The sequence below is a fragment of the Pteronotus mesoamericanus genome, unplaced genomic scaffold (assembly GCF_021234165.1).
Source record: "Pteronotus mesoamericanus isolate MK-2021 breed Mesoamerican mustached bat unplaced genomic scaffold, CSHL_Meso_final contig_256, whole genome shotgun sequence".
NCBI classification, from domain to species: Eukaryota; Metazoa; Chordata; class Mammalia; order Chiroptera; family Mormoopidae; genus Pteronotus; species Pteronotus mesoamericanus.
This window is the reverse complement of record NW_026555108.1, coordinates 3,126,140-3,153,609: the sequence shown is the minus strand read 5'-3', so window position 1 is coordinate 3,153,609 and position 27,470 is coordinate 3,126,140. Positions and strand designations below refer to the sequence as shown.

General features: G+C 49.0%; 2 protein-coding genes across 2 annotated transcripts; one reads left to right on the top strand and one right to left on the bottom strand.

Moving 5' to 3' along the window:
• Window positions 1–9,379: 9,379 nt before the first annotated feature.
• On the bottom strand, window positions 9,380–10,507 carry LOC129071097 (Y-box-binding protein 1-like). Its single transcript, XM_054574228.1, has one exon. The coding sequence runs from the start codon at window positions 10,505–10,507 to the stop codon at window positions 9,380–9,382; it is 1,128 nt and encodes a 375-aa protein (XP_054430203.1).
• A 13,726-nt stretch (window positions 10,508–24,233) lies between these two features.
• LOC129071096 (germ cell-less protein-like 1) lies at window positions 24,234–26,809 on the top strand. Its single transcript, XM_054574227.1, has 2 exons — window positions 24,234–24,245; window positions 25,292–26,809. Exons 1-2 carry the CDS (start codon window positions 24,234–24,236, stop codon window positions 26,807–26,809), a joined length of 1,530 nt encoding a protein of 509 aa, XP_054430202.1.
• Window positions 26,810–27,470: the final 661 nt, after the last annotated feature.

Sequence of the window (27,470 nt, the reverse complement as noted above, 5' to 3'; positions counted from 1 at the left end):
GTCTAGTTTGTTTTTTCACAGTGATATGATTTATTTTTTCCAAAACTACTTTATGTGTGTTTGAAGATTGAGCACATAAGTATATATATTGTAGAAAATGGTAGTAATGATATTCACTGTTGAAGAAGGGAGTTGCAAGTATGGAAAGGAAGGTGGTTAGAATGAAACATGTGGTATTGAGTTGGAATTGGAGGTATTATTAGACTTTTAAGTATATGTCTATATCTGCTTTTATTCTAGCTCCATCCTCTGAGAACTCTATCTGTATTGGTTTTAAACCATTGTCCATTAAAAATGAAGAAATGGCTAGCTTCTGGGCTGGAGCAAAAAAAAAAAAAATACAAATCAGCCTGGAACATCTTGGAGTGCTAAAAAGTAAGGACATGCTCAAAGAATGTTGGGGGCATGTCAAAAGGGCACAGGAGCTAGTTCGAAGAGGTTTCTACTGGTCAAATGTGGGACAATCTGAGTATCAAAATAAATAAAGTACAGGATATGACCCATAGAATAAATAAGAATCCATGAGTCCATGCTGATACAAATAAATGAATAAATGTACAAATGGAGACAGAAAAAGCTCTTCCTTACAGTAGAAAGCCAACTAATAAATGTGGAAGTAATGTTGGAGTTAAAAATCATCCTTTGGCAACCATCATAGTAATGATTGTTTCAGGCCAGAATTATCAATGGATCCTGAAACTAGTGGGTAAAAGGATGATGAGAAATGGGATTTTATATAATTTCAAAATATCTCTCCACAAGCTAGTTATGAATTACAAAGGAAAAGGTAGTATCTTTAGAGTGGACAGACTTGGCAAACACCACCTTAACCAGGTGGTTAAAGTGAACGTTACCAGTACTGGGACAACTAAACATCTCATACCTGATGATATGATGCACTAAGAAAGATAAAACGCACCTCTGAAGTATGCTTGACAAAAACGTGTAACCCAAGCTTAAGCCTGAGGAAACATGAGACAGAATCAAAGTAGGGACTATTCATTACACAAAATAGATGGCCTGTGCTCTCCAAAACTGGCAAGGTCATGTCAAGAAAGAGAAAGATGGGGGAGCTGATTCAAATGACAGGAGACTGTATTGGATCCTGGACCAGGGAAACAAGTTATTTTTATTTTACTCTTAATATATTAATGAAATCAATAGGTAAAATCTGAATAAGGTTTATAGATTAAATGATTGTGGTGTGTCGATGTTAATATCATGATTTTAATAATTACACTGTGCTTATATAAGAGAATGTCTTTGTTCCTAGGAAACTGACAGTGAAGTATTTAAGAGTAAAGGAGCATGATGGTTGCAATTATACAGGGTCCGGCAGAAGTAACGCCTGCTTGACTGTGGTTGGTAGGGTAATAATAAGGGTGTATTAATTTAGTTTTAATGTGCACATTTCACCTAAAATGTCATGTGGTGTGCTTGAGTGTGACATTGTTATATTATAGAATTACATGCTTATGATTTTGTAATAAAAAGGGGCGTTACATGTGCCAGACCTTATATATACATTTCATTGAAAATCCCAGTAGATGAAGATGTAGGAGTGGATGAGACAGCTTGAGGAGAGTTTGAGAAGGGATAAGGACAGGTGGAATGGAACTCTGAGGAACATCAACACGCGAGGGCAGAGGAAGAGGAAAGCATGGAGTAGTCAGACATGAGTGACCTAGTAGAGAAAAGAATAGCAAAAATTACAGGAGATGATGTAGTCATTTGAAACCTTGTTTTAGAGAAAGACTTTGTGACATTTAAAAATGGTCATGCTATGATGGCAAGTGGGAGAGGATATAAAATGCTATGTATTACAGAGAACAGATTGGTGGTTCAGAGATGGTGGGTGGAAGGTAGGGATTACTATTGTTTGTTTTAGACCCAGGTAACTAGTGATGACCAAAAACATGAAATAAAATAAAAGGCCTTTCACAGTGAAATGCAACAAGCATTTACTTGAGATTAAAACAACAACAACAACAAAAAAGAACAGGGACTGAGGCCGCAGGGAGCCAGGCTGCGGTGGCAGCCGTGTTCTGATCAGGAGGCCAAGGCAAGGGCCACCTACGGGCAAGGAAAGGGTAGCAGTCACATCGTCCGTTGCAGCAAAGCCCTTCTGCTGCTGCTGCAGAGAAGCGAGCCTGAGGGAGGCTCATTCTAAACAATTATTTTTAAGTTTTCAGTCCGGTAGCCACCTGCCCAGGAGTCCTGATGTCCGCTTTCTGGGTGCCTTTGCGAACGGCACTCGGGCGGTGCTGTAGCCCTAGACCCAGCCCCGTGGCCGGTTTGCCCTGCCCGGACGCTCCAAAGGGCTGGGGCCCGCAAAGGGCAGGGCGGGCCGTCTGGGAGGGCAGCTCTGGCCCCGATTTACACTGGCTCTGCTTTCATTTGCGTCCGTTTCCCCTCCTTCATCAAGATCTTTCCCCGCAGGCATTGCTGATCAATCCCTGGAGAGCAGTGACTAAAAGCATCATTGACCTTTCATTGCCGGGATGGCTGATTTGGGGTACGTTGTGTCGTTGTTGGTCCCTCTTGCCGGAAACATTCATTTTGGTTAGGCCATGTGCCACGTAGGAGGGAAAGTGGGTTGTTGGCTTGCTTGCTTGTTGTGTCTTGTTTTAGGAGCCTTGGGCCACATTGGAGCCATGCGAGTGCCACAGCAGAGGAAGGCAGACATCATGCTTCTGTAAGGACAAACCTCCTGTGTAGTTCCCTGAGGTTACTCATGGGAAGCCTCATAGGCCTTAGGGATCATCTCAAAACGTGGAGCCGCCATTATGAGATCGGCGTTTCTGTAACATCGAGCTGGGCGAAACAAAGTTTTATGACAGCCAAAAACCCTATATGAACAAACAAATGCTGAGTCCACTGTACAGAATGGATCGGAACCCGTAGGCACGACCTGGGAGCAGCTGCCAAAGGTATTAAAGAACCATGAGAGTTGGGTGGACACTATTTGCTCATTTCGTTTGTGCCCCAGTTTATTTAATGCCATCTTTAGTTTTACCAGAGGTGTTTTCTCTGAGTACAACAGGGAGTAGGAAGAGCAAAGCAGGCCCCCCTGGCTCAGCGAGGATAAGGGCAAGAGTACTTCCATAGTCCGCCATAGCTCATGCAGGCAAAGTTACATATTTTGTCCTGGCCGGCTATCGTTGTGGCAGTCTTTGCAATTCCTCCAAGGCTTCTGATAACTTTCTCATCTGCTATTTGCTCCTTGTAGTACCTGCCCAAGGGAACGAACGGGATTGCTTGAAACCCGGTCCCTTTCCTGGGGTTGACATCACCAGGAATTGTACATCCTGGACTGGGTGTGGACCCGTTGTACGTTTTAACCTGAGAGGTAGGTTTAAAAACGATGCCCAATGTTGAGCTGTTGTTCTGGTCGGAAGCAGCAGGGCACAAGTAAATGATCTTTATTTTAGTGAGTGCTTGGCTTCTTGCGTGTTTTGTGAGATAGGAAGCAGCAGAAGTAAAGAAAAGGAAAGTGGAATGTGTAGGCTGATTACACAGGACTGGTCTGGACTTTTGGGTTAGTTTGCTCACAGCAGATGGCACCTGCTTCACTTCCTAGTCACTTTAAATTTCAAACCCTCTGTTGGTTGAACAGCCCAGTTAGGTTCAAGAGCTTTCTTCAAATAGGAATCCTGAATCCAGGAGTTAACATTTTAAAATTTCATCCTACATGACTTAGTTAAGATACCCTCAATTCTGTAAGGATCTGGTAGGGAGGAAAAGAAAAATGTTTTAATTTTGCTTACATAGATATAATTTGACAAATTTCTGTAGGTCATATGTAGCTTAGGAGAAGGAAACCTTTCTTGTATCTTATAAAGATTTAAAAAAGTGATATTTTATATAAAACGCCATAAAATTATGATCATCCTTATCTGCTTACTTAGTCCCATGTCATTAGTCCTTGTTGATCTTAGTCTTTTTTTAATTCTATTTCCAATGAGAGTTCACATTGAGTATTATTCTGTATTGGTGTCCGGTGTACAGCACAGCGGTTAGATGATCACGTACTTCACAGAGTGACCCCCCGGTGTTCCGGGTCCCACCTGGGGCCTCACATACCAACACTTATTACAACACTATTGACTTCATCTTTTGGTTAGCGGTTTTATGAGTCCAGGTTTTTCCTTAGACTTCTGTAAATCTTTATTCAATTGTGTATTATATTTTTAAAGTTATTACAAATCTACTTTTTAGACTACTTGTCAGGGAGTTTTTAAAATTCATCTCTCCAGGATGAAACACATCTGTAGGAAGATTTTTCTTCCCCAAAGTATCCAAGTAAACAATAATTGTCTGTAAATGGTGGAAGACTTAAAACTGGGCACAGTTAAAGGTCTGGTGAGAGTTTACATGCATATACATAGAAATAATGGAATTGCCTTATCTCTTCCAATCTTAGTTTCCTTGGCCATATATAAAGTTCTTGAGATACCTTCTCCGTAATCCTTTTGCAACTTCCACAAACCTGCTACTTTTATGTATCTGTCAGCTTTTTTCCCTCTCCTTTTCATTCTCATTTTATTTTTTTAAAGATTTAATTTATTTATTTTTAGAGAAATGGGAAGGGAGGGAGAACGGAAGGGAGAGAAACGCCGATGTGTGAGAGGTACAAGGACTGGTTTCCTCTGGCGCGCCCCGAAGCGAGGAGCTGGCGCGCAACCCAGGCACGTGCCCTGGCCAGGAATCCCAGGGGCGGTGCTTTGGTTCGCAGGCCCGCTCTCGATCCACTGAGCCACACCAGCCAGGGCTCCTTTCCTATTTTAAAAGAGTCATTTTACTATAGGACAAAATGAATTTTTCTTCCTTATCTCCCTCCAAATTTGTATGTTTTTATGTCCTTCCTTATCCAGAAATCACATCCTACTTTCCTTTCTCTCAACAAAATGCATCTCCATGCTTCATATTTTCTGTTGAAAATAGAACATCCTATTTTTTCACATACACTCTTTCGTTCTTTTAAAGTCCGTTTTGGCCAGGGAACCAGCTTATCCAGCGGTCTGCATTTTAAAAGCCCTCTTTTTCTCCTTCAGTCTCTGTGGGCAGTGTCTGGGTGAGCTCCTGGGGGTTTCCGTTCCTAAGACATGACAAGGTTTACAACTTGAGGAGACAGAGAGACACCGCAAGTTGTGTTAGCAGGATACCAGGCTATGTCAGAATTTGAGGTCTCTTATGCAATAAAAAGTTTAGCATCATTTATTTGACGATGCTTCCCATGGAACCTAACATACCATTAAGTCTCATTAGGGTCACATTTGGTTACATGGAATCTTTAAAGACTTTTCAGGAAAACGCAGAAAGCTAAATGGTTGTAAGCAAAATTTAGCTCTTTTAATAATAAGAGGACTCAGTTTACTGAAGCAATGGTAGACCTGAGGAGGAAGGACACAGGGAATTTTCCTAAGAGACAAGATTCTTGCTTTCCTTTTGTCATTTCCTTTATTAAGCATATCCCCAGCAGGAACCCATACCTGGTTCCTGGGTTCCAGGGAACTCTGGTCCAGCGAAATGAGGCCACTTTAGATCCTGTTTGAGATGCCAGATGTGTTACCCTAAAAATAAAAGGCCTTTCAAAGTCAGAGGCAATAAGCATTTACATGAGATTTAAAAACTACAGAAGAAAACAATAGTTATGCAGGAAGCAGTGATCAGGTAGAAGCCCAAAGAGTGTTCCAAGGAGGACTCAAAGGCAACAGGGAACTCGGAGAAATCGAAGGGGAAGAACAACCTCAGTACAAGAAAAGCATTGTTTTTCTATCGGTGCAGAAAAGCTAACGAGAGTGGTGCTGATTCTAAACAATTTTTTTTAAATCGGCAGTCCAGCAGTCCTATCTGCCTTCTTGTTAGCTTTGCAAACAGCTCTTTGGGACCTACTGTTGGTTTAGGCCCAGTCCAAAGGATATTTGGCCCCGTTTTAACATTTCAAAGGCAGTCCCTCTGGGATGGCAGCTCCAGCTCCCCCTTAAAGTGGCTCTGTTTATGGTGGGGCTCGTAGACATTAAACTGAAATCTAAATTCCTGGAGCGGGTGACAAGTCGCAGACATGCTCCCCATCAGCGACCTGAAGACGGCCGTCCTCCATTCCCCTCTTCACGATGCCTGTGCTCTCTGCCCTGCTGATCTGGAGGCAGGGCCGCAGCCCTCTCCCGCTGAGAGAGCCCTGGGCATGGAGCTGGGGGCGCCTTGGGGAGCCTTCTATAAGGCCCGGCTGAGGTTGCCAGCGGCACGGGGTCCCTGGGGTGTTGCCGGTGGTCCTGTTTTCTGGGGCTGCAGGGAACGTGGATGTTGGGCTCTGGGGTCTGGTTAGGGGGCCAGCTGCTGGGGTCGCAGAGGTCGCAGGGGTCACAAGGGTCATAGGGTGAGTTGGTCGGGGTATGCGGCTCCAGGGTGCATACTGGGGGTCGAGTGAATGGAACTGCAGCAGGTGCTCCCTGGGCTGGCCTGGGGTGCCAGGCTCTGGGGCCCCCTGTGGGCCTGGCGGGCTGGGGCTGCGGCTCACGCGGGCTGCGGCTGCAGTGGAGGCTGGCTGGGCTGGCTGAGCCGGCTGTGTTGCAGCGCGCCTGGGGTACCCTGGCGGGCCACCGTGCCTGGGCTGCAGCAGTCGCGGGACGAGGCGGCCTAGCACGGCGGTCTGGGGGCGCCCTGAGAGCCTGTCTCCCTGCGGCGGCCACTAAGGCCGGGCCAGGTGGTCCATGGTCCCCTGCGGGGGGCCTTGCGGGGTGGCTGGAGCGCCATCTAGCTGCAGGAGGAATGTCAACAGCGGCGTTTGCCAGCTCCTCAGAGCCAAGGGAACTCCAGCAAGTTCCCCACACATTTATTGGGCAGGTAGGTGCCTCGGGGTGAATCAATGGATCGCTTTCGGGTAGTCTAGTTGCCCTTTCAATCGCTGTGTCATCTCCGGGCCTTATAGCAGGAGAGTCGGCCCTCGCCAGCCCCCCAGTGGCATCCCTCTACCCTGCAGGCCTCCCCCTTGGGGCGGGGTTCCCGTGGTCACCCCATCTCAGCCTCTCCTGCAGCTTCTCCGTGCAGACTCCTTCGTTGTTCAGCAGGGATTGCTCGCCATGTAGGTGTACAGTCCCTGTGTGTCCCACCCGGCCATCTGGGAGCCCGTTCCGAGAGAAAATTTTTGACTCAAGCATCCAGGCAGTGGTTTCTTTAACCTGGAGCATAGCCCGCCATCGCGTGGGTCACCTGTGTTTCCTCCCTCGGCCGAGCACTCCCTGCAGCGTGTAGTCATCGCCGGTTCTGTCGCCCTCTCCAGCAGACGTTGGTCTCCTGAAGAGAAGGGACCTTCTTATCGCCACGATGCAAGTCCTAGTGCCTGGCGGAGAGTCTGGCACAAGGGGGCACTGCCATATGTGCTGAAGGAGACATCTCCACCGCTTCCACTCCGATTGCGGAGGGTATTTAGCCGCGCCGAGTGACGCAAGACTCGCTCTCCCAATCTCTACTGCTAGTCTATAATGTTCTGTAAAATGCATCAGCTTTACCCCAGGGAAAGGACTTTGATTTTGCTATTGATAATGCAATTTTATGAATTCATGAAATGAGGTTTTGAAGTCGCCCGCTGTCCTGGGTGGTGTGGCTCAGTGGATTGAGCGCCGGCCTGCAAACCAAAGGGTCGCTCCTCCGGTTGCGAGTCAGGGCACATGCCAGGGTGGCAGGCCAGGTCCCCAGTAGGGGGTGCTCGAGAGGCAGCCACCCATTGACATTTCCCTTTTTCTCCCTCCCTTCCCCTCTCTAAAAATAAATAAATAAATAAATAAATCTATCTTTTAAAAAAGAGACTCCTGCTGGCTTCACATTTATTAACCACCCACTCCCCGCAAACCCAACCCCTGCCTCCCGCCCACCAACCCCACTCTGCGGTCACAGGAGAACCAGGAGAGGGAAGTTGGAGCCTCTCTGTCTGACGGGAAAGGGCCAGAGGCGGGCTGAGCCCCACTTGGGCAGCCTCCTGGGACTCCTCCGGAGGCCGCCCCGGAGGGACTCAGCTGGGAAGCCCCGAGGGAAGCTGGGCTAGAGGCTTCTCTCCAGCGCCAGAGGCGCGCACAGCAATCACGGTACCCGCTTCCACGCCCACTTTTCTTGTCTTGTCTTTCCTTCTTCCGCTTTCCCCCTCGCTTTCTTGAGATATAATTGGCGTTTAACTTTGTGTAAATTTAAGGCGCACGACGTGGAGATTTGAAACATGGATGTATCGCGCCGCGGTTCCCAGGACAAGGATAGTTAACAACCCCTCCCCTTGACATAGTTACCATGTTGTTGCTGTTATCCTGCCGAGAGCACGGAAGATGTACTTTATTTTTGCTCTTAAAATCTTGACTGATCGTTGTTCAGCTACAGTTGTCCCGCCTTTTCCCCCATGGCTGTCCCCTGCCCCGCCCCCCCCACTCCCACTCTCAATCCCCCCCACTCCCCGCGCCCAGGACCCTCCATCGTGCTGGCAGAGTGACTCTCAGGGGCCCCCGAGAGTGTCTTTGGCGACGCCAGCCTGCTGTGGATTCGGTGCCCGGAACGCACTCCTCTCCTAACTGGAAGTTGGCACCTTTTGACCCACATGCATCCATTTCCCCCACCCTCTACCCCTCATGCCCACTTTCTCTTAGGCACCTACGTGGTCGCAGAGCAAATCCACGGAAAGAAACTATCTACAGAGCCTGAGCAGGCCCATTCTGGGGGGGTCGCGTGGGGGTGGGGGTGGGGGGATGGAAAAGGAAGTGATGGGGACTCGTCTTCGCTCTCGGAGGATCCTCCTCCTTTAGAACATCCGGAGAAGCTCGCCGCCTAGGCCCAGAATTAGGCTTCCGCGTGGGGTTTGCTGGGTTGGTTCTGATAAAAGGGCTGAAGGGACTGTCCCAGGACACTTATGCCCTGGCGCGCTGAAAAACACCAGACAACAGTGATAACGGATAAAAGCAAAAGGAAATGGTTTATTGAGGAAATGACCGCTCAGGTGAGTAATATCGCACAACGTGAGAAAATCTTCAATATCAGACCACGTTTGCTTTTGCATTACACACAATGACTTTCGACTGCTGCACCTCGTTCACCCGGCGATGGAGAATCCCAGCTGCGACCCTGGTCCGATAATCTACAAGAATGGACTCAGAGGCGTGTCTGTGTGCGTGTGTGGGGAGACCACCGCGGCAGATGGGAAGAGAGTGGAGTTTGGAAATAGAGAGGTCTTGCCGTTTATCCTCAAACTTTGGGGAAGGGGTACGGATTATTCTCAGGGCGCAAATCTAACAGTCCGTGCGGATGTTTGGATGGCGGGAGCCGAAGGGGACCATCGATCTCCGCCAGGGGACATCCCCTGCAGCCCGGAGCAGGGAGTCCCCGGGAGGCAGCGGGGCTGTTACTGGGCCTGAGCAGCAGAGGGGGCTTTTGCAAAGGCGACTTCCCCCTCAGAGGCGCCGGTCTTCTCGGCGGCGCAATCGGGTTTCCCAGCAGGGCCTTTCACGATCTTGCCCTCTCCTTCTTCGGAAGGTTTCTGGCCCTGTTCGTCAGGCGGCTGCTGCGGACAATGGAGACCGTGCGGGTCGTTGGGGCAGCAGGATGCGTAGTGGGGCGGGGGCTCCTGCTGCAGGCCGATGGCGTCGCTCGTGCTCTCCTCCTCCTGTTCTGCCTCCAGCTCCTGGGCGAGGTCCGGTGAGGGCTTTGGACCACCCCGGCCCCTAGGGCGGCTCATCCGGTAGCTGGGGCCGTGCCCCCGGCGCGGTGGTGTGCACTCGGGCCCTGCTTCTGGGGCGGGCGCGGGCTGGTACGCCTCCCGCGAGTCATTGGCGGGAGCGAAGCTGGCAGTGCGGCGCGTGGCACCTGGGGACCTGCGGAAGGGCGGGAAGCGCCGCCGTCGCTGGGCTTGGGGGTGGCCGGGCAGGTGGTGCCCCTGGCCCTGGGCTGTGGCGAAGTCTTCTCTGCCTCTGTCGCTGTCGACGACGACGTCCTCTTCAGCACCACTGATGCCGCTGGAACCACGGCTAGGGTGCAGCGCGCCAGGGTGGATGTTGACGCCAGGGTGGAGGCGGCTGCCCTTCACCGGGGCGCCAGCTGGCCCGGTCACGTTGACGGCCTCGGTGCCGCGCTCGCCCTGCACCACGTCGAACTCGACAACCTCCCCGGTGCCCACACCGCGCTGGTACCTGCGAGGGCCGCTCCGGGCGATGGCCGAGTGGTGAACGAACACCTCTTCCTCGGTGTCGTGCCTGCTGATGAAGCCGTACCCGCGCTTCACGTTGTACCACTTGACGGATCCACTCACGTTCCTGGCGATGACTTTCTTGAACGCCTTCCCCGGGGCGCCTGCTGCCGCCATGGCTTCCGGGGCCCGGTCTCCACCGATGTTGCTGGTGACTAGGGCCCAGGCACAGTCTCCACCTCCCAAGGACAACAGGTCTTTCTGTGCGGCCCGGCGGGAGACCGAGACAGCCAGCTCCCGGAGGGCAGCCTCTCCGGCCTCACTCATTAGGTCGTCCTTTCTCTCCATTCTCAGAGAGAGTAAGGGCAGTCTTCCCACAAGAGTCAGCGGAGAGTTCTGGGAGCAGGGCACTCGCTCTAGGATAGTCCCTGGTCAGGGCCAAGGGCTCTGGGTCTGGGCTCTGAGAGTCCTGGGAGTGGTCTGGGGCGTGTCCTGGGAAACAGGGCGTGGCTGCTGTTGACATCACAATGGGCGTTCTAGAGGCCACACCAGCGAGGGGGCGGGACCCAGGTGTCCTGCCACGTGCCCGGAGGCCACATTCCAGCACCTCCTGGCGCACCGTGGACAAGAGGCCCCCAGGAAGGTCCGGGGAGCGGTGTTCGTGAAGACTCTCCCGCCTGCCCGAGTGCGTGCAAAGTGAGAGCGCGCTTTCCGGCCCTGGCGTCGCTTGGCGAGATGCACAGCCGGCCTTCCGAGGGCACCCTCTCGTGGCCCGCTGGCAAAACCCGGGTCCTCCTCCCAGGCCTTGCGGACCGTGTCTGGGAGGGAGGCATTTTGCGCACCTTCAGGCCACGTGGCCACCGCATGCAATGAAAGACGCCCGCTGCCGTTCGGGTGTTCGGGTTTCCCTGTGTGTGTGTTTCGTCTTCCTGCACAGCGACCCGGGAAGCCCGGCAGGCCTAGACGGCTGGACGGGCAGGACGTCACACTGGTGCAGGTTCGTCTAGGCTGGTGGGAGGCTCGTAAGCCGGTGCCCCTCACCGGGAACACGGCAGTGGCCGCGCGCCCGTGGGAACCCCGTTGACCTCGGGGTCCTCGCGTCCGTCAACCAAGGGCCCGGGCGGAGCGCAGGCAGGTCTCCCTTGTGTTTGACTGCAGGTGCGAACGTTTCCCTTTTTCAAATAGCTCCTTGATCTTCATCCTAAGAGGAGCTTCACACTGAATTATATAGAGACTCCAAGCGTCGGGCCTAACGTCAGCGCGCTCCGGATGGGAACGTGGCGACGCCGACCGGGATGGAGCTCTGACCCTGCCTGAGTCCTCGTCTGCGATTCCTCTCCGGGCGGCGGCAGGACGGCGGGCCCCGCGCTGCCCCAGGGCCTCCGTCCAGCTCCGCGGCCAGCGTCCCTGCAGGCGACCCCCCATGAGCCCAGGTGCCAGCGTGCGGCCTGTGATTCTTACTGCAAACCGCTGCCGGCCCAGGATACCGCGCTAAGGAACAGCTCGCCTTCTGCGATTGAGCCTTTCCCCGGGAGGGCAGAGCATGCTCCAGGAGCCCATTGCCCCTGATCGGAACACGCAGTTTTCACTGATCGGTGAGGAAAACGAGCCACGCTGCCCTGCCACTTGAGAGCTTACAGACACCTCTCCCGTCGGGCGCGTGCATTGGATCCTTGCAACAACCCGCTCTGCAAGGCAGTGGGCCTGCTGCTCTTTGTACTTCCCCTGGCAGAAGAGGGAACGGGGGCCCCGAAAAAGGAGGCTACCGCTTCGGTTCAAATAGTATGAGGTGAACCCTAAGCTTGCCTCAGATAGGGCTCCCTCCAGCTCCAGGTCTCCTGCCCGCACCCCTCACCGGTCTTCACGCAGAGTTCCGTCACCCGTGTCATCTGACGTCGGGGTCCAGCCGCCGCCTTGAGAGAGGTCGTGGCCTCGGCAGCCCGGCGGAGAACCCAGGAGTCACCGCTGCCGAGCTCCCCTGTCTCCGCTGCGCCCAGACTCCGGGCGTGGCACTCTCCACGGGCAGAAATTGTCTTCCTATCAATGAATGAGCACCCGCCGCCCCCGGCCCCCCGCCCCACACAGTCGCCTTCGGCCTGCAGCCCCGAAGAAAGCCAGCCCTTCGGCCCGTTCGCGCAGGAGCCACTCGTGCCCCGTGCTGGTGCACTGCAAGAGGGAAAGGGTCTGGATTTTCCCTTTACTGTTATAAAACATGCTGCGGGCACCATCTCTCGCAGTTTTCACAACAAGCGGGAGAGGGCGGCCCACTCCTGTCCGTATCCTCAGGTCACAGGGACGAAGCCGGGGGAGCTGGCAGGGAGCAGCTCCCTGACCGACCCGAGGCCACCCATGCACCGAGCGCGCAGCCAGGACAGGACCGCTGGACCTTCCCGCCGGCCCGCTGACCGCTAGCCCACTGCGCTCTCCGTGGCCCCGTGAGGCCGCCCCTGATGCGGCCAACGGTCCTTTCTCTCGTCTCCCTGCTGCTGCCCGCGTCGGCCACGCCCATTCCCACCTCGGGGCTGTTCGCTGTTCCCTCATTCTGCTCGGGGTAAGTTTTCTCCTCTCTTCTGTCTGGATGAATCTCACTCGTCCTTCTGCTCCCTGGTTTGCAATTCCTTCCTGCCCCCCGCCCCGCCGATTCCAAATGCACCAGGCCGCCTGGATGTCTTTCTGCTCAGAAACCGAGCTGCACTTACAGCCTGACGATGAATGGCGACCCTGCTTCTTTCCTGTGGCTCCTGTTTTCTGTCTCACGGTCATTCCCAGCTGGATTGGAAGGCCACGAGCGATTGTGGATATTGACTCCTTCTCTCATTTTCCTGTCCGAGTACCACAGTGCCTGGAACAGTGCTGGCTGTATGAGGGGCCACCACAGACATGCGCTTGTGGGTTAAATCGATGCCTCTTCCCCCCTCAAAGTGGCCGCATCCTTGAATTCCGGACAGCGGCAGGCCCAGTGCCAGGCATGCAGCAGGTTCCAAGGAGATTCCCCGAGCTGGACTGGATACCTGCTCTTGAGTCCCCTGCTGTTGTTTTCATGCTCTACAGGAAAGTGCTCTGGAGCCATCATGGAGAACCATTCAACTTCCCCGGGTGGGGTGCATTACATGCAAGAAGAAAGGCTTTGTGAAGAAAATATATGGTATAAATTACTAGTTCAAGCCTAAGGTCTAATCTGCTGAGCCCACTGTATCATTTTTATGGAAACCATCGGGCTCTGCTTATCTCTTTGTTTCTACTTTGCACTTCATTCATCCTATGAAGCATAGTATTTCATTGTTATGAGTTAAGAGCACGAGGTTAATTCAGGTTTAAGGTATACTGTCTGATCCATGGGTTTATCACTTAAAAATAAAATCTCTGCTGCCTCAGCCACAAAATGGGGCTGAACGAGCAGAGTCCACCCGGGCCCACAATGAAAGGTAATAATACCATTATATAAGCTGAGGAGTAAACAAGTCGGCAGCCTCACCAGGGGATGAAAATGCATCCGGGCCTCTTTTCTTACCCATTCACTGGCGGCTCCTGTTTGAAAGGTCAGCGGCTAAATACAAAGAAGGACCTCATCCGTCTTGTTCCTGCTAGAACCACACCATCAATGCCAGCCTCTCTCCAGTGCTGCTTACTGTCCAAGGCAACAGAAAGATAACACAATACAGACAGAAAAAATAGAAGGAGACCTAGAAAATGGAGCCGGGAATGCCTACCCTTGCCCCACGTCATGCACACAGCACACGGAAAAAGCCAGGGCGACTCAGGAATGCTATGGATGTCAAGAAGTGGTTTAAAATATGGGCAGTGTTGCAATCTTCCATGCATTCTCTGCTGAGGTTTTTGGAGCTAAAAATAATTTGGAAGGGATAGGAATCTTAACCCAGAAGGTCTGGGTTTGACTTCTGGAATGGCCTAAGTTTGTCTGTTTGGCCTCAAGCAAATCACATCACCTTTGTGAGATGTCGTCTTGTCGCATGTAAAAAGAAAATGTAGATGTTTTCCCTATCTGGCCCTTAAAGTTGTGCTGGCAATTATGTAGCATACTTCATGTGAACAAAATAAATTATGTAAACCATAAGCCGTAAACATCTTGCCATATAACAGTATGTGTGTTAAAAAGAAAGAGATGAAAAGGGAAGGAAAAAGAAAAGACTAAAATAAAGAAACTGTGATGGTTAATTTTATGTTTCAACTTGGCAGGGCCATGGTGCCCAGGTATGTGATCAAACATTATCATGGATGATTCTGTGTGAGTGCTTTTGGGTGAAAAATTTTAAATCCGTTGACTTTACGTGAATTGCCATCTATAATGAGGGTGGGCCTTTTCCAATTACGTGAAGGTCGGAACAGAACCAAAAATTGACCTCCCCCGAGCCAGAGGGCATTCTGCCGCAGATGGCCCTTGGAGTCCATCTGCACCATGGGCCCTTTGCTGTGTCTCCAGCTTGACGGCCTTTGGGCGTACATTGCAGCCTGGGCTCTGCCTCCAGTAGCGAGGCTGTGAGCACGTCCTGTGGATGTGGACTTGCCAGTCTCCATAAGGGCACAAGCCAATTCTCCGAAATCAATCTCTCTGTGTCTTTGTTTCCCTGTCTCTGTCTCTCTCCTTCCATGAGTGTGCAGTCACACACACGCGTGCGTCTTCTTGCTTCTCTTTCTCTGGAGAACCCCGTCTCATGCAAACTTTGGTACCCGGGCTGTTTCTAAAGAACAGAATCTCAATACTGAGTTTTTAAACTGGCTGTGGGTTCTCGATTTGGCTCTTGAGTGTGATTATATTTAAAGGCACTAACGACTGCACTGCAGCAGTCAAGAGCCCCCTGATCGTCGGCGGCGTGATGTGGCCGTAGAGACACACAAAATCTCACCGTCGGATGCTCTCCGTCAAGCACTTGTAAGAGGCAAGGAACTGAGTGAGCATGTATATGGTACTCTAAGACAGTGTTGTCAAAGTAAAGAGTATAATGAGAATGTCTGGTTGTCCTCCTGGCACTGAACCACGTGGGAAAAGAAAAGGCTGAGCTCAGAGATGCCAATACCCTGCTCAAGCACTGCTTCGGTGACCTGAAAGCTTCTATGTCTGCCCTGAAAGAGACGCTTCTCTGCTGCAGCCTTGAGGCCGAGCTGGCTGGAAGCAAAACCCAGGCTGTCGTTCAGTGAGTGGCTGAAGTACAATGCCAATTGGATTCCCGAACTCCCACTGTAGCTACCATAAAAGTGAAGGCATAGATTGGGGAGGAATGGGAACATGAGGGAAAACCTTGATGACACTGGGAGAACTGAGCTCCTAGACACTCATGGGTCATCCTCGGACGGACCAGAGGAAGTAGCCTCTCTAAACCCCATAGATGCTGCCTCTCCACCCCAGTCCAGGAGAGGGGCTCTGAGTTGCCCGAGGGAAGTGTAACGGCCTCCCCCGAGGAAATGTCCTTGAAGGACACCGCTGCTGCTCCTCCGGACGCCCCGCGCTCTGCTTCCAGACCTGAAACAGGACTGCAGTTGCAGAAGGGCCCTTGAAGGGAGGCAACAAGTGTAACCCACGAGGAGGTGTGCTGTGTTCCAAAAGAGCTACCAGACTTTTCTGATTTATACAGGCAGAGACAGGGAGCCATGGATGGGGCTGGATGTTAAGGGTGTGGGATAGCACTGGAAGGAACGTAAATTTGGATCAGGAGGAGTTTACAGACAAGGGCCCACTAAGCAGAGATTCTGCATTTATTGTTGCAGCTCGGAGCATTAGGAAGGGTTCTATAAGTTTGTTTGATGGGTCAGCCAACACACAGCCTGAAATGTGGCCAAAAGCATGTGACCTGGAAATGCCAGGCCTGCCCTTGCTTTACTGTTGAAGAAAGGATTCAAGGAGTTGGGGAGATTGGAGTGGTAGAGTGCATTTGGTACTTAAGACCTGCTCCCCCATCCTGGGAGGGTCGCAGGGCACATCCTTCACCACAGCTGTGGGGAATTAATGTGAGGGGAGCCCTAGCACCCTTGAAGAGCTCCATGATCGCTCTTCTCTATAGACAAGAACTTAGAGTGGGAACCACTGCCACAGAATTGGGGGCCCTACAGGCAATGGGAGTAAATTGTATCTCCAGGTGGCAGAGGCAAGTGGCATCACTCAACCTCCTGAGGTAAGGTGGGCATTTTTCCCATAATGGCCAGCAGAGGGAAAGCAGAGTCAGAATCACCTGACTCCAAGAGACCTCTGGAGTTGCCTAGCTGATCATGACTTTGTTACTTGAAAGAAGTATGTAGGGTGCCTACTAAATTCTTACTTGATCTGTATTACCAGAAAAAAATTCTAGCTTAGGGAACAAAAGTCTAACTTGAGAAAAAAAATAACAGGTAGTCACAGCTCCTGAATCAATTCCCAGACTTGAGACAGTTTATAGACCCAAAACCTGTGGAATATAGGGGAGATCAGGTCCCTCTACAAAAGGCTGTCTGAAGGCTCAGATCCAGCACCAGCTGGGTGGCAATACCTTGCAGGGCTAGATCAAGACCCCCCAGGCAGTTACATATACTCTGATTCATCATCCAATATATGCTGTCTGTCCAGAAAAAGTCCATCCATTGTTTATATAACAAGAACTGTTTGCACAACACCGATGTAACCTGGCAGCCAAGGAGAGTGGATTGGAATGTGCATGCGTGAACAACAACTTCAGTATAGTAGTCAGTGGGGTGGCAGATGCCACTGAGTGATCATGTGTACTGTGTGTCCATTGCATTCCAAATGATGGAGCAAGTAAAACGAAAAATCTGCATCAAATTTCATGTTAAGCTTGAACATTCCTCCGTGGAAACTATTCAGATGATTCAGAAGGCTTTCAGGGGACAATGCAATGAGTGCAGTGCAAAGAAAACTGTGGCACAAACACTTCAACGATGGTCAAGAACCTGTTGAAAGTGATCCATGTTCTGGAAAGCTTACAACAAGCAGAACACCTGAGAATGTTGAATGTGTACAGGCTGCAATCAACAAAGATGAGCAACTAACAGTGTGAGAACTAGAAGCTGATCTGGGGATTCCAAAAACTACTGTGCCTGATATTTTGACTCAGGATCTTGGCATGAAACGTGTCGTGGCAAAATTCATTCCGCAGCTTCTGCTACCAAAGTAGAAAAAACATCATGGTGCAGTTGTTAATGACTTGATTCAACTGCTACCAATGAACCAGATTTCCTCAAGGTCATAACTGGAGATGAATCACAGGTCTATGGCTATCATCCAGAAATGAAGGCTTGGTCATCCCAGTGGAAGTCGCCTCGTTCTCCACAGCCAAAGAAGGCATAGCAAAGTCACAGCAAGATCAAGACCATGGAAACTGTGGTTTTTGAATGGGAAGGTGTTGTCCACCATAAGTATGCCCCTCAGGGACAAACAGTTAATAAGGGGCACTACCTCAATGTACTTCATCAGTTGAGAGAAGCAATATGATGAAAACAGTCTCAGTTATGGGCAACTGGTAATTGGCAACTTCATCACGACAACACACCCACTCAGGCATCACACCTTATGCAGAGTATTTTGGTGAAACATCAAATCACCCAGGTGACTCAGCCTCCCAACAGCGCAGACTTCTGGCTTTTCCCAAAAGTAAAATCACCTTGGAAAGTGAAGAGATTTCAGACCACTGATGGGATTCAGGAAAATATGATGGGGCAGCTGATGGTGATTGGGAGAACTGTGTTAGGTCCCAAGGTGCCTACTTTGAAGGGGACTGAGACATCATTGTCCTATGGACAATGTTTATTGTATCTTGTACTTCCTCAATACATGTCTCTATTTTTTCATATTGTGTGGCTGGATACTTTCTGGATAGAACTGTATGGTGCTGTTTCTGCCATACGTTGGGTTTATGGGCCTAGGATTCAAAGGGTGAAATTGGTGTGGGACCACTCACTGTCACACCTAATGACCCACTAGCACAAAGTGGGCTCCCTGTCCCCACTACCTGATGTTCTTCAGGGCTAGCTAGAGGTCTCAGTTCCAAAGGGAGAGATTCTTGCACCAAGAGACACAAAAGTGACTCCATGGAATTGAAAGTCCATTCTGCCTTCTGGCTTCTTTGGACTTCCGATGCCTCTGAATCAACAGGCAAAGAAAGGAGGGACTGAGGTTATCGATACTGACAACCAAGTGGAAGTTAAGACTGCCTGTCCGCAAGAGAGGTATGGTAGAGTATGTCTGGAATGCAGGCAATCCCTTAAGGCATCTCTCAGTAATAGCATGCCCTGTGATTAAACTCAATGGGAAACCATAACAATCAAATTAGGCAGGGTTACCAATGGTCCCGACCCTTCCCTTCAGGAATGAAGGACCAGGGCACCCTACCAGATAAAGAACCATAACTAGCTGAGGTGGTTGCTGAGGGTAAAGGGAATATGGAGTGTACTAGATGAAGGTAGTTATAAATACCCGCCATGACCACATGACCAGCTTCAAAAAGGGAGACTAATTGTTAAGAGTATTTCTTCCTTGTTTTGTTATGAATATGTTCCTAAGTAAGTACCTTCCTGTCTACTCAATAAATTTTTCCTCCCTTGCGATTGCCCTGTCTTATAAGATATATTGACCCAGTATCATGTTATTTAAGCAGTGTCAAATTTGCATCATAGTAAGTAAGTTAGGGCAGTGATTTTCAACCTTTTTCATCTGATGGCACACGTGAACTCATTATTAAAATTCTGTAGCACACCAAAAAAACAATATACTTTTTGCCGATCTGACAAAAAAATATAGGTATAATTTTGATTCCTTCACACTAGATGGCTTTTGTTGTGTTGGATGTTGTCACTTTTAAATTTATCTAAGGGAAAAGAGGTCAGTGCCCTTGACTAAGTAGTCAGGTGCTGCGTGTCTTAAAAATTCTGGCGGCACACCGGTTGAAAATCCCTGAGTTCGAGGATATCAAGGAGAGAGTAACATCACCCAAGGACTTTGCAGCCTCTTGTGAAAAGGGTAGGGTGTGTTCATTTGTGCACAGGATAGTTGTATCCTCCTAGGCGGAAGTACAACTTGTCATTGTCTTTATTTGGGGATTAATTACAGTTTAAGGAAAGGCACGTGGGTACCACGGTGATAAGGGGTGAACTTCTGATGGTTAATCGTATATGTCAACCTGGCTGGGCCACTGTTCCCACTTGTGTGGTCCAAGTTTATCCTGGATGTTTCTGTATGAGTATCTTGGATGAGTGTTTCCATTTAAATTGGTGGCCTTTGAGTGAAGCAGGTGGCACCCCCTCAATGCATGTGGGCATAATCCATTCAGCGGAAGGCGTGAACAAACCTTGCCCTGATCAAGAAGGATTCTGCAGCATCAGCTCTTTTCTGGCCCCAGCCTGCCATCCCAGCCGACAGGGTTTGGACTTGCTGGTGTCCTGTTTTAAAATGGACCCAGAATTTGTTTCAGTCGGGTATGGTAAGAGGACAGAAAGGAAGCCAACTGCCTTTGAAAGAAGAGCGTAATACTCACAGTTGCTCAGAGAATGAAAAGCATGGCACAGCACGCGGTGCCATGTGGGATCACTTGCAGGGAGAAGCAAAGCGAGGGGAGCTTGGACAGAGCCTTTATTACTACGGTGGCAGGACTGAGCGAGGTGGAGATGTCTCCTGCTGGGCAGGAGGCAAACATAAATATTGAGGCTTCTGGATGGAGGGTTTGTATGAAGCAAGATCCGAGGGATGACTACCAATGTGATGTTTGATGTGATCAACTGCTTGCTCCTAATCTTTTGCAGTCCCTGTCTCCTGCCTATTCTAACTCCCTCCAGTCCCCAGGCAACCACTGATGTAGCCTTTTCTGGAATTTCACACACATTTCATCGATGAGTATATACTCATTTTTTTTTCTGTCTTCTTTCCCTCAGCATATTGAGATCTGTTTATGTTGTGGCACACATCAGTAGTTCGCTCCTTTTATTGCTGCAAGCATTCTGTTATATGGAAATGCCACAGTCTGTTTATCCATTTGTGTGTTGGGCATTAGGGATGTTTCCATTATTTGGTTATTATAAACAAAGCTTCTCTGGACATTCATATACAAGTCACTGTTTGTACATAGGCGTTCCTTTGTCTTGGGTAAACTCCTAGCACTAGAATGTTTGAATCACGTAATAGCTGTATGTGTGGTAGTTTAAGAAACTGCCTGCTATGATCCAAATGCTTGTTTCCCCCATGAATCCGTATTTTAAAACTCTAATGCCCAATGTGACAGTATTAGGAGGTGGGACCTTTGGGAGGTAATTAGGTCATGATAGGGAAACCTTCATGGACGGCATTAGCGCCCTTGTAAAAGAGGCTCCAGAGAGCTAGCTCCACCATGTGAGAACACAGTGAGAAGGCGCCTGGGACCAGCCAGGAAGAGGCCCCTCACCAAACCAGGACCATGCTGGCTCCGTTATCGTGGACCTTCCAGCCTTCAGAACTGGAAGAAATACATGTCTCTTATCGGCTGTCCAGTCTGCATTAGTTTCTTTAGAGCAGCCTGTGGACTAAGACAAGTCACCCCACGCTTTTCCAATGTAGCTGTACCACTCTGCACGCGCCCCCTCGCCCCACAAGCAGTATATTCAAGTTCTAGTTCGTCCACATCTTTGCCAGCACTTGATAAAACTGACATTTTAACTTTAGCCATTCTGATAGGCACATAAGGGTATACTGTGTCTGTGGGTGTGTGTTACAGTTTATATAATAATAAGTTTTTAGTTTTTCAAATTATCACAAAATGTAGGCTTTCTCCTTTTTATCTCATTGTTAACCCATTTAATAGTATGCTATTTAGCCTCCATCTGTTTGTGTGTTTTTCAGTTTTCCTTGTAATTGATTTCTAGTTTCATACCATTGAGGTCAGAGAAGGTCTTCTTAAATGTATTGAGACACATTTTTTGTGGCCTAACTTATGTTCTAGCCTGGACATTGTTCCATTCCTTGAAAACAAATGTATAGTCTGCTTCTTTAGTGTGAAATGTTCTTAAACTGTCCGTTAAGTCCATCTGGTCTAGTGTGTCATTTAAGGACGCCTGGGGTTTTTTTGTTTTTGTTTTTGTTTTTGTTTTTGAATTTGACTCTGGAAGATTTATCCACTGATGTCAACAAAGTGGTAAAGCCCCCTACTATGACTGTATTACTGTCAATCTCTACTTTTATGTTTATCACGATTCACTTTATATATTTAGGGTATCCTATGTTGGGTGCATTGGTGTTTACAAGGGTTATATTATCTAGTTTCATTCATCCCTTCATTGCTATGTCATGTCCTTCTGTGTCCATTATTATTGCCTTTGTTTTAAAGTCTATTTTGTTAGATGTAAGGACTGCTACCCCAGCTTTTTTCCCCATGTTCGTTTTCTACCCCTTTACTTTCAGTCTGTGTGTCTTTCAACCTGAAATAGTTCTCTTATAGACAGAATATGTATGGGTAGTGTTTTGTTACACATTCAACTGCACTGTGTCTTTAAGGGAGAATTTACTCTATTTACATTTGAAGTAATTATTGATAAGTACATATTTCTTGCCATTTTATTACACACACTTATGTACCTCTTTTTATTTTTTTTCCTACTCCTTAGAAAAGTTTCTTTAACACTCCATGTAATATTTGGTTTATGGTCATGAACTCCTTTAGGTTTTTTTGTCTGAGAAGCTCCTTATTTCTCCTTCAGTTTTAAATAAGAGCCTAGCCATGTAGCATATTCCTGGTTGTCTATGGTATCTTTACACAGCAGAATACTACTCAGCCACAAAAAATAGGAAATCTTACCTTTTGCGACAGCATAGATGGACCTGGAGATTATTATGCTAAGTGAATAAGTCAGTCAGGGAAAAACATATACCATATGATCTCACCTATATGTGGAATCTAATGAACAAAATAATGACAAACAAAACAGAAACACAGGCATGGATACATGGAACAGACTGACAGCTGTCAGATGGAAGGGACGTTGGAGAGCTCGATGAAAGAAGGTGAAGGGATTAAGTAAACACACACACACACACACACACACACACACACACACACACACCACAGTATATATATAGGGTCTGCCAGAAGTAATACCTGCTTGAGTGTGGTTGGTAGGGTAATAATATGGGAGTAATGATTTATAGTTTTAATTTACTTTTTTAAGATTTTATTTATTTATTTCTAGAGAGAGGGGAAGGGAGAAAGAGAGGGAGAGAAACATTGGTGTGAAGTGTAAGAAATTTCAATTGGTTGCCTCTCGCACACCCCCAACTGGGGAGCCGACCCATGACCCAGACATGTGCCCTGGCCAGGAATTGAACCTGTGAGCCTACAGCCCACAGGTGGGCACTCAATTTGCTGAGCCACAACATCCAGGGCTTTGTAGTTTTAATTTTAATATTTCACCTAAAATGTCATATGGTGTGCTTGAGTGTGATATTGTTGTTACAAAATTACATGCTTGTGATTTTGTAATAAAAGATTTTGTAATAAAAAGGGGATGTTATTTGTGCTGGATCCTGTGTATATATAACAGAAAGACAACAGAGTGGTGAACATCAGAGAAAAAGGGGGTTGAGGTTAGGTGGAAGTGGGCAAAAAGGGGGGAAATGGGGACAGAAAGATACTCTGCTGGTGGAAAGGTGTGCATGATGCAGTGTGTAGGTGATGTTTTATTGAGTGGTACACTTGAAACCTTGGATGGTTTTGTGAACCCATATGACCCCAATAATTTCAGTTGAAAAAAATTGTTGCCTGGACCATAAGCTCTATTTCGTTCCTGTGTATATTGCCACCCTTCTTGCACTAGCTCCTCACTACATGGGATCACCAGGTTGGCCAACAGCCAGTGGAGGCACGTGTTCCTGATGCAGAGCAGTAGTAGTAGCTGCGCGTGGTCTGCGCACATAGTGACAACTCAGCTGGATGGTAGGGATATGGAATTCTGGTTCCTTGCACGTCTATTGAATTCCTGTGAAACCCATCCTGGAACAGTTTCTTGTGACTTTAATTGATTGTCTCTGACTGAATCCTCACATATCACTGTTTTTAAATCCCTTTAGCCTTCCCATACTTGAAAAAAAAAGCCTCTTAGGAACTACATGAGACAATTGAGATTGATTATAAGCACCTTTCACTTTTGCAAAAAGGAAAGCTAATCTTTCATATTAATTGTATAGCAACTACAATTGTTTTTAAATTAATGTGACTAATGTTTGGTCAACCATTTCAACCTCTGCTTCATCTAAGTGTTCTCACTGGGTGTGTAGCTCGGAGCCATGTCTTTCTGAATAAGCAGAGCTCCCTTCATCACTCATCCAGACCCAGCACAACCAAGGATTCCCACCTGGTCTCCTTTCCAGAGCCTCTGGGGAATGACCCTTTCTCTTACGGTGCCAATCAATTCTGGAGGCTGAGGCCTTAAGCTATATATTTCCCTCTCTTTTATAGACTCTCAACATATTTTCCTACAACAGACTTTATTTAGACCTTCTTAATCATCCCCTCTGTAGAGTCCCATACAGAATATTTAAAATGAAACATAACGTTATACTGTAATATACAAATTTTGGGAATGTTCTACTTTAGGTAGTGTCAAATGATCTAAAAGTCTCCCTTGCATCATAGAGTTTCAGTTTTGTTTTGTTTTGTTTTTTTGTAATTAAAATAACATTTCTTGGATTTGTATCTCTTCAATAAATCATACCACTACTTCAGAAGATGTTTGTATTTTCCCTCATGTTGCACTTGCCTTGCTATTAAAAGGCCCAGACTCCCTCAGCAACAGAAATTTGTTTAGAGTATTTAGAATCTGTGCAGTATTTAATATTCCTCAAAACTGAAAAGGCATTTCATTCATTCTTCATTTTCCCTCCTTGTAAATGTGTTATGGGCTTGGCCTGGTGCCTGGTGCTGGTCACCTCGAGTCCTGTAGCCGTATGGGATGCATGTTTGATCAAGGCGTAACAGGATTGCAGTTGAGGAAAGATGTATGTCTCCATGTCTTGGAGGTCTGAGAAAAAGTGGTTTTTGAGCCATATCTCAGACTTTGAGAATTGGGTAGTTGTTTGCAAGAAACGGAAATTACCAGAGGCAGAGGGCTCAACATGGACAAACAGGTGGGGAGGGAAAAACTTACATGAGGCTAAGAAGGTATTCTGGGAACTTAGGATGTTTGTAATCTCATGTTGTGTATTTAAAAGACAGGCATAAGCCCAAAAGCAGCTGATTTGGACACAATACACACACACACACACACACACACACACACACAGAGTTTTAAAAGGTTTCATAACCAGAAACACCATTTACAAAATAAAGTGAAAGAGCAAAGCCAAGCCTGGGGCAGATATGACCAGCTTTGTCGCAGACCATGGCTTCACCGCCTCAAGGGATGAGAATGCCTTAGACGTTAATGAGGGACATTCGGGTGCCTGGAAGACAAACCTGGCATCAAGATGTCATTCCCAGGATGAATGTTGCACACTGGCTGACTCCGAAGTCTCTTAGTTCCCTGCCGTTGGGGAAACTGAGTGCTCAAGAGGTTCAGATATCCTTTAAAGTCACAGAGTGAAGGTCAGTCTTACACCTCAGCTGCCTAACAACCCCCTTAAGACTCAGCAGGTGCCTCTGGAGGACACAGCCCTGACATCCTTCCTCCGTGCGCCTGGATTCCCCCAAATTCCCAAGGGTACGGTAGTCATGTGTACGAGAACTCGGTTCACTGTGCGCCTATGTTGTGCTTGTCTTCACATTCCCAGTGCCCGGCACAAACCGGGGCTCACACTGGATGCTCCCTCAATATTCCCTGAATAAATGAAGCTGGTGTTTCCGTGAAGGAAAAAAGATGGAATCCCTCCCCAAATGATCACGTAATGTTTTAGGTGGGCCAATGCGAGCTGTGTTCTTGAAAGGACCGGAAATGCACGCAAAGGGTCACTATGCAATCATCCGGAAGTGAAGGGGGCACCAGAGCGATTCTCCCCAGGAGGACATGCGCACAGCGTGTTCTTCCTGGTTACAAGCCTTTTCTCACGTGGGTCCCTAGGGGGCGCGCCAGCCGACTCCCGCCGTACCCAGAAGCACTCTGGGCTGAGCCAGTGCCCAGTGAAGCTTCTCCTAGAGGGGGGCGTGTCTGTGGCGCCTGCTGTGGAGACACCTACAGGCTGTAGGGGCGCGAAGCAGTCGGATTCTGGGGCGGCTCTGGGAAAGACGTGTCCCAGAGCAGCCGGAGGCCGGTGGTGAGGAGGCGGAGATGGCAGGGGAAGCCCTGGCAGTGGTTGACCAGGTGGAAGAAGAGAGCGAAGAGGCCGGACCCTCCACCAGTCAGGGCGGCCTCAGACGGAAGATGGACTCAGGAGGGCCTCCCACCGAAGAGTCCCCCCGGAAGCGCTCCAGAGGTACTTCAAGTTCTGTTTACGAGAGACTTTTTCTAATGGGGGAAGGCAGCGATGTGCAGATCCGGGCGCTGGGGGAGGTGTGGAACCTGCACAAGGTCTACCTGTGCCAGTCAGGCTACTTCGCGAGCATGTTCAGTGGTGCGTGGAGGGAAGCAACCATGAATACCATAGACTTGCAGATGCCTGACGAGAACATTGACCGGGAGGCCCTGCACGAGGCTTTAAGCTCCCTGTACCAAAGCTCCGTGCTCATTCCACCCAGACGCGTCGTGTCCATCCTGGCCACGGCCAGCATGCTGCAGCTGGACGAGCTGATTCAAGAGTGTGGGGAGGTCATGAAGGACACTGTCAGTGTGCACACCGTATGCAGCTACTACCACTCTGCCGAGAGCTACGGCCTCCCAAACATCAAGACCGTGTGCTTCCAGTGGCTGCTGGACAACCTGATGACTTACCACAATGAGGAGCTATTATTGCGTCAACTCAGCCCGGATATCATGAAAGAGCTCATTGCCTCTTCAGAGCTCTTAGTGATGGATGTAGAGATGGATGTGTACTCCATGCTGAAAAAGTGGATGTACTTGCAGCTGCAGCCAGCGTGGAATGGCTCCCGCAGAGCCTTATTGCCCCACGCCAACTTATGGCTTGCAAGGTCCAAGAGGGAGTCAGGAGGCACCCCTTTCCTGGAAACCCAGGAGGGCGGAGTCTTCGTGCCTGTGTTCCAGCATCTGCGACTGGCCTACATCATCTGTGACCTGCCGTCAGCGCGCATCATTGACCAGGATGCACTGATCCCGCCCGCATGGCTGACCCCAGTATACAAAGACCAGTGGCTTGCCTTGGTCCGGGCTGAGCAAAGCAAGGGGGTTGGGCCCACTGACGTCCATGTGCCCAACTGCCCCAGGAACAGCATGCGGTGCGGGCACCACCTCCCTAGGGAAATGCGGTGCAGCTGGCGGTGGGCTGGCTTCAACTTTGGCTGGGACTTGGTGGTGTGCTATGCCAACCAACGCATCATCTTCAAGCGCAGTGCCAAGAACAAGTCTCACGGCCTCGGGGTCAGCTTACTGTGGCAGAGAAAGGTCGCCTTCCGCCTGTGCGTGGTTTCCTTGGACACCACTGGAAGAGCCACCTTCAGGAAGGGCACAGAATACCAGGTGCTTTCCCTGGGAAGAGATGAAGAGCTGGAGATAATGAACCTAGAGAACCAAGATGTGGCCTTCCCCATATATGTGGCCTGTAACTTCCTGTATGTCCCCAGAGAGGGGCGCACCCCAGAGTGAGGACCTGTGCAAAAGCTAAGAGAGCTGAGCAGCTCTTCCCTGGGCACAAGGGCGGCCAGCCTGCTCAAGATGTCAGTTGCCTCTTTGGGATCAACTGGCCTTGCCCATCGCTGGTGACCAACTCTGTCAGAGGCTTTGTTGACCTGTAGCTTGTAACCTTTGAGACTGTTTACCGGCATCTAGGAAGAGGACGCATTTTGAAGTCCCCCCAAGTACCTCCAGAACTCATTCCTGCTGCTCATGTGGAAACTCCTTCTCCTGGTTTAACATACATCGACCCTTCCCACCCTGACCCCACATCATTTCTATGAAACAAAGACCAATTGCCTTTAGAGAGAAACTCTGAGCCCACCTACTCTACTACTCTTAATTTAACTCTTTACCTTTACTTAAGTAAATGTTAATAAAAGTTTGATTAAATAAATATTAAAGGAATACTTTGGCTTCTCTTTGACTTGGTGTGTTTAGAGCTGCCCTTGACCACTCATGACCACTACTACCAGAATCGCTCCCCCTTCCCATTTCCTGCCACTGAGTATAATACTTGCTTTCCATGGTTTCTCACTGTGCGAACTCATCCAGCCTCCACTGATGATCTTCCTTTTGTTGATTGTTCTTCAGCCAAAGAGTGTCTTTTTACATTTTTGAGGAACCTCCACAC

Coding starts and splice junctions, on each gene's coding strand:
- LOC129071097 (XM_054574228.1), bottom strand. CDS start 10,507: ATGGAGAGAAAGGACGACCTAATGAGTGAGGCCGGAGAGGCTGCCCTC.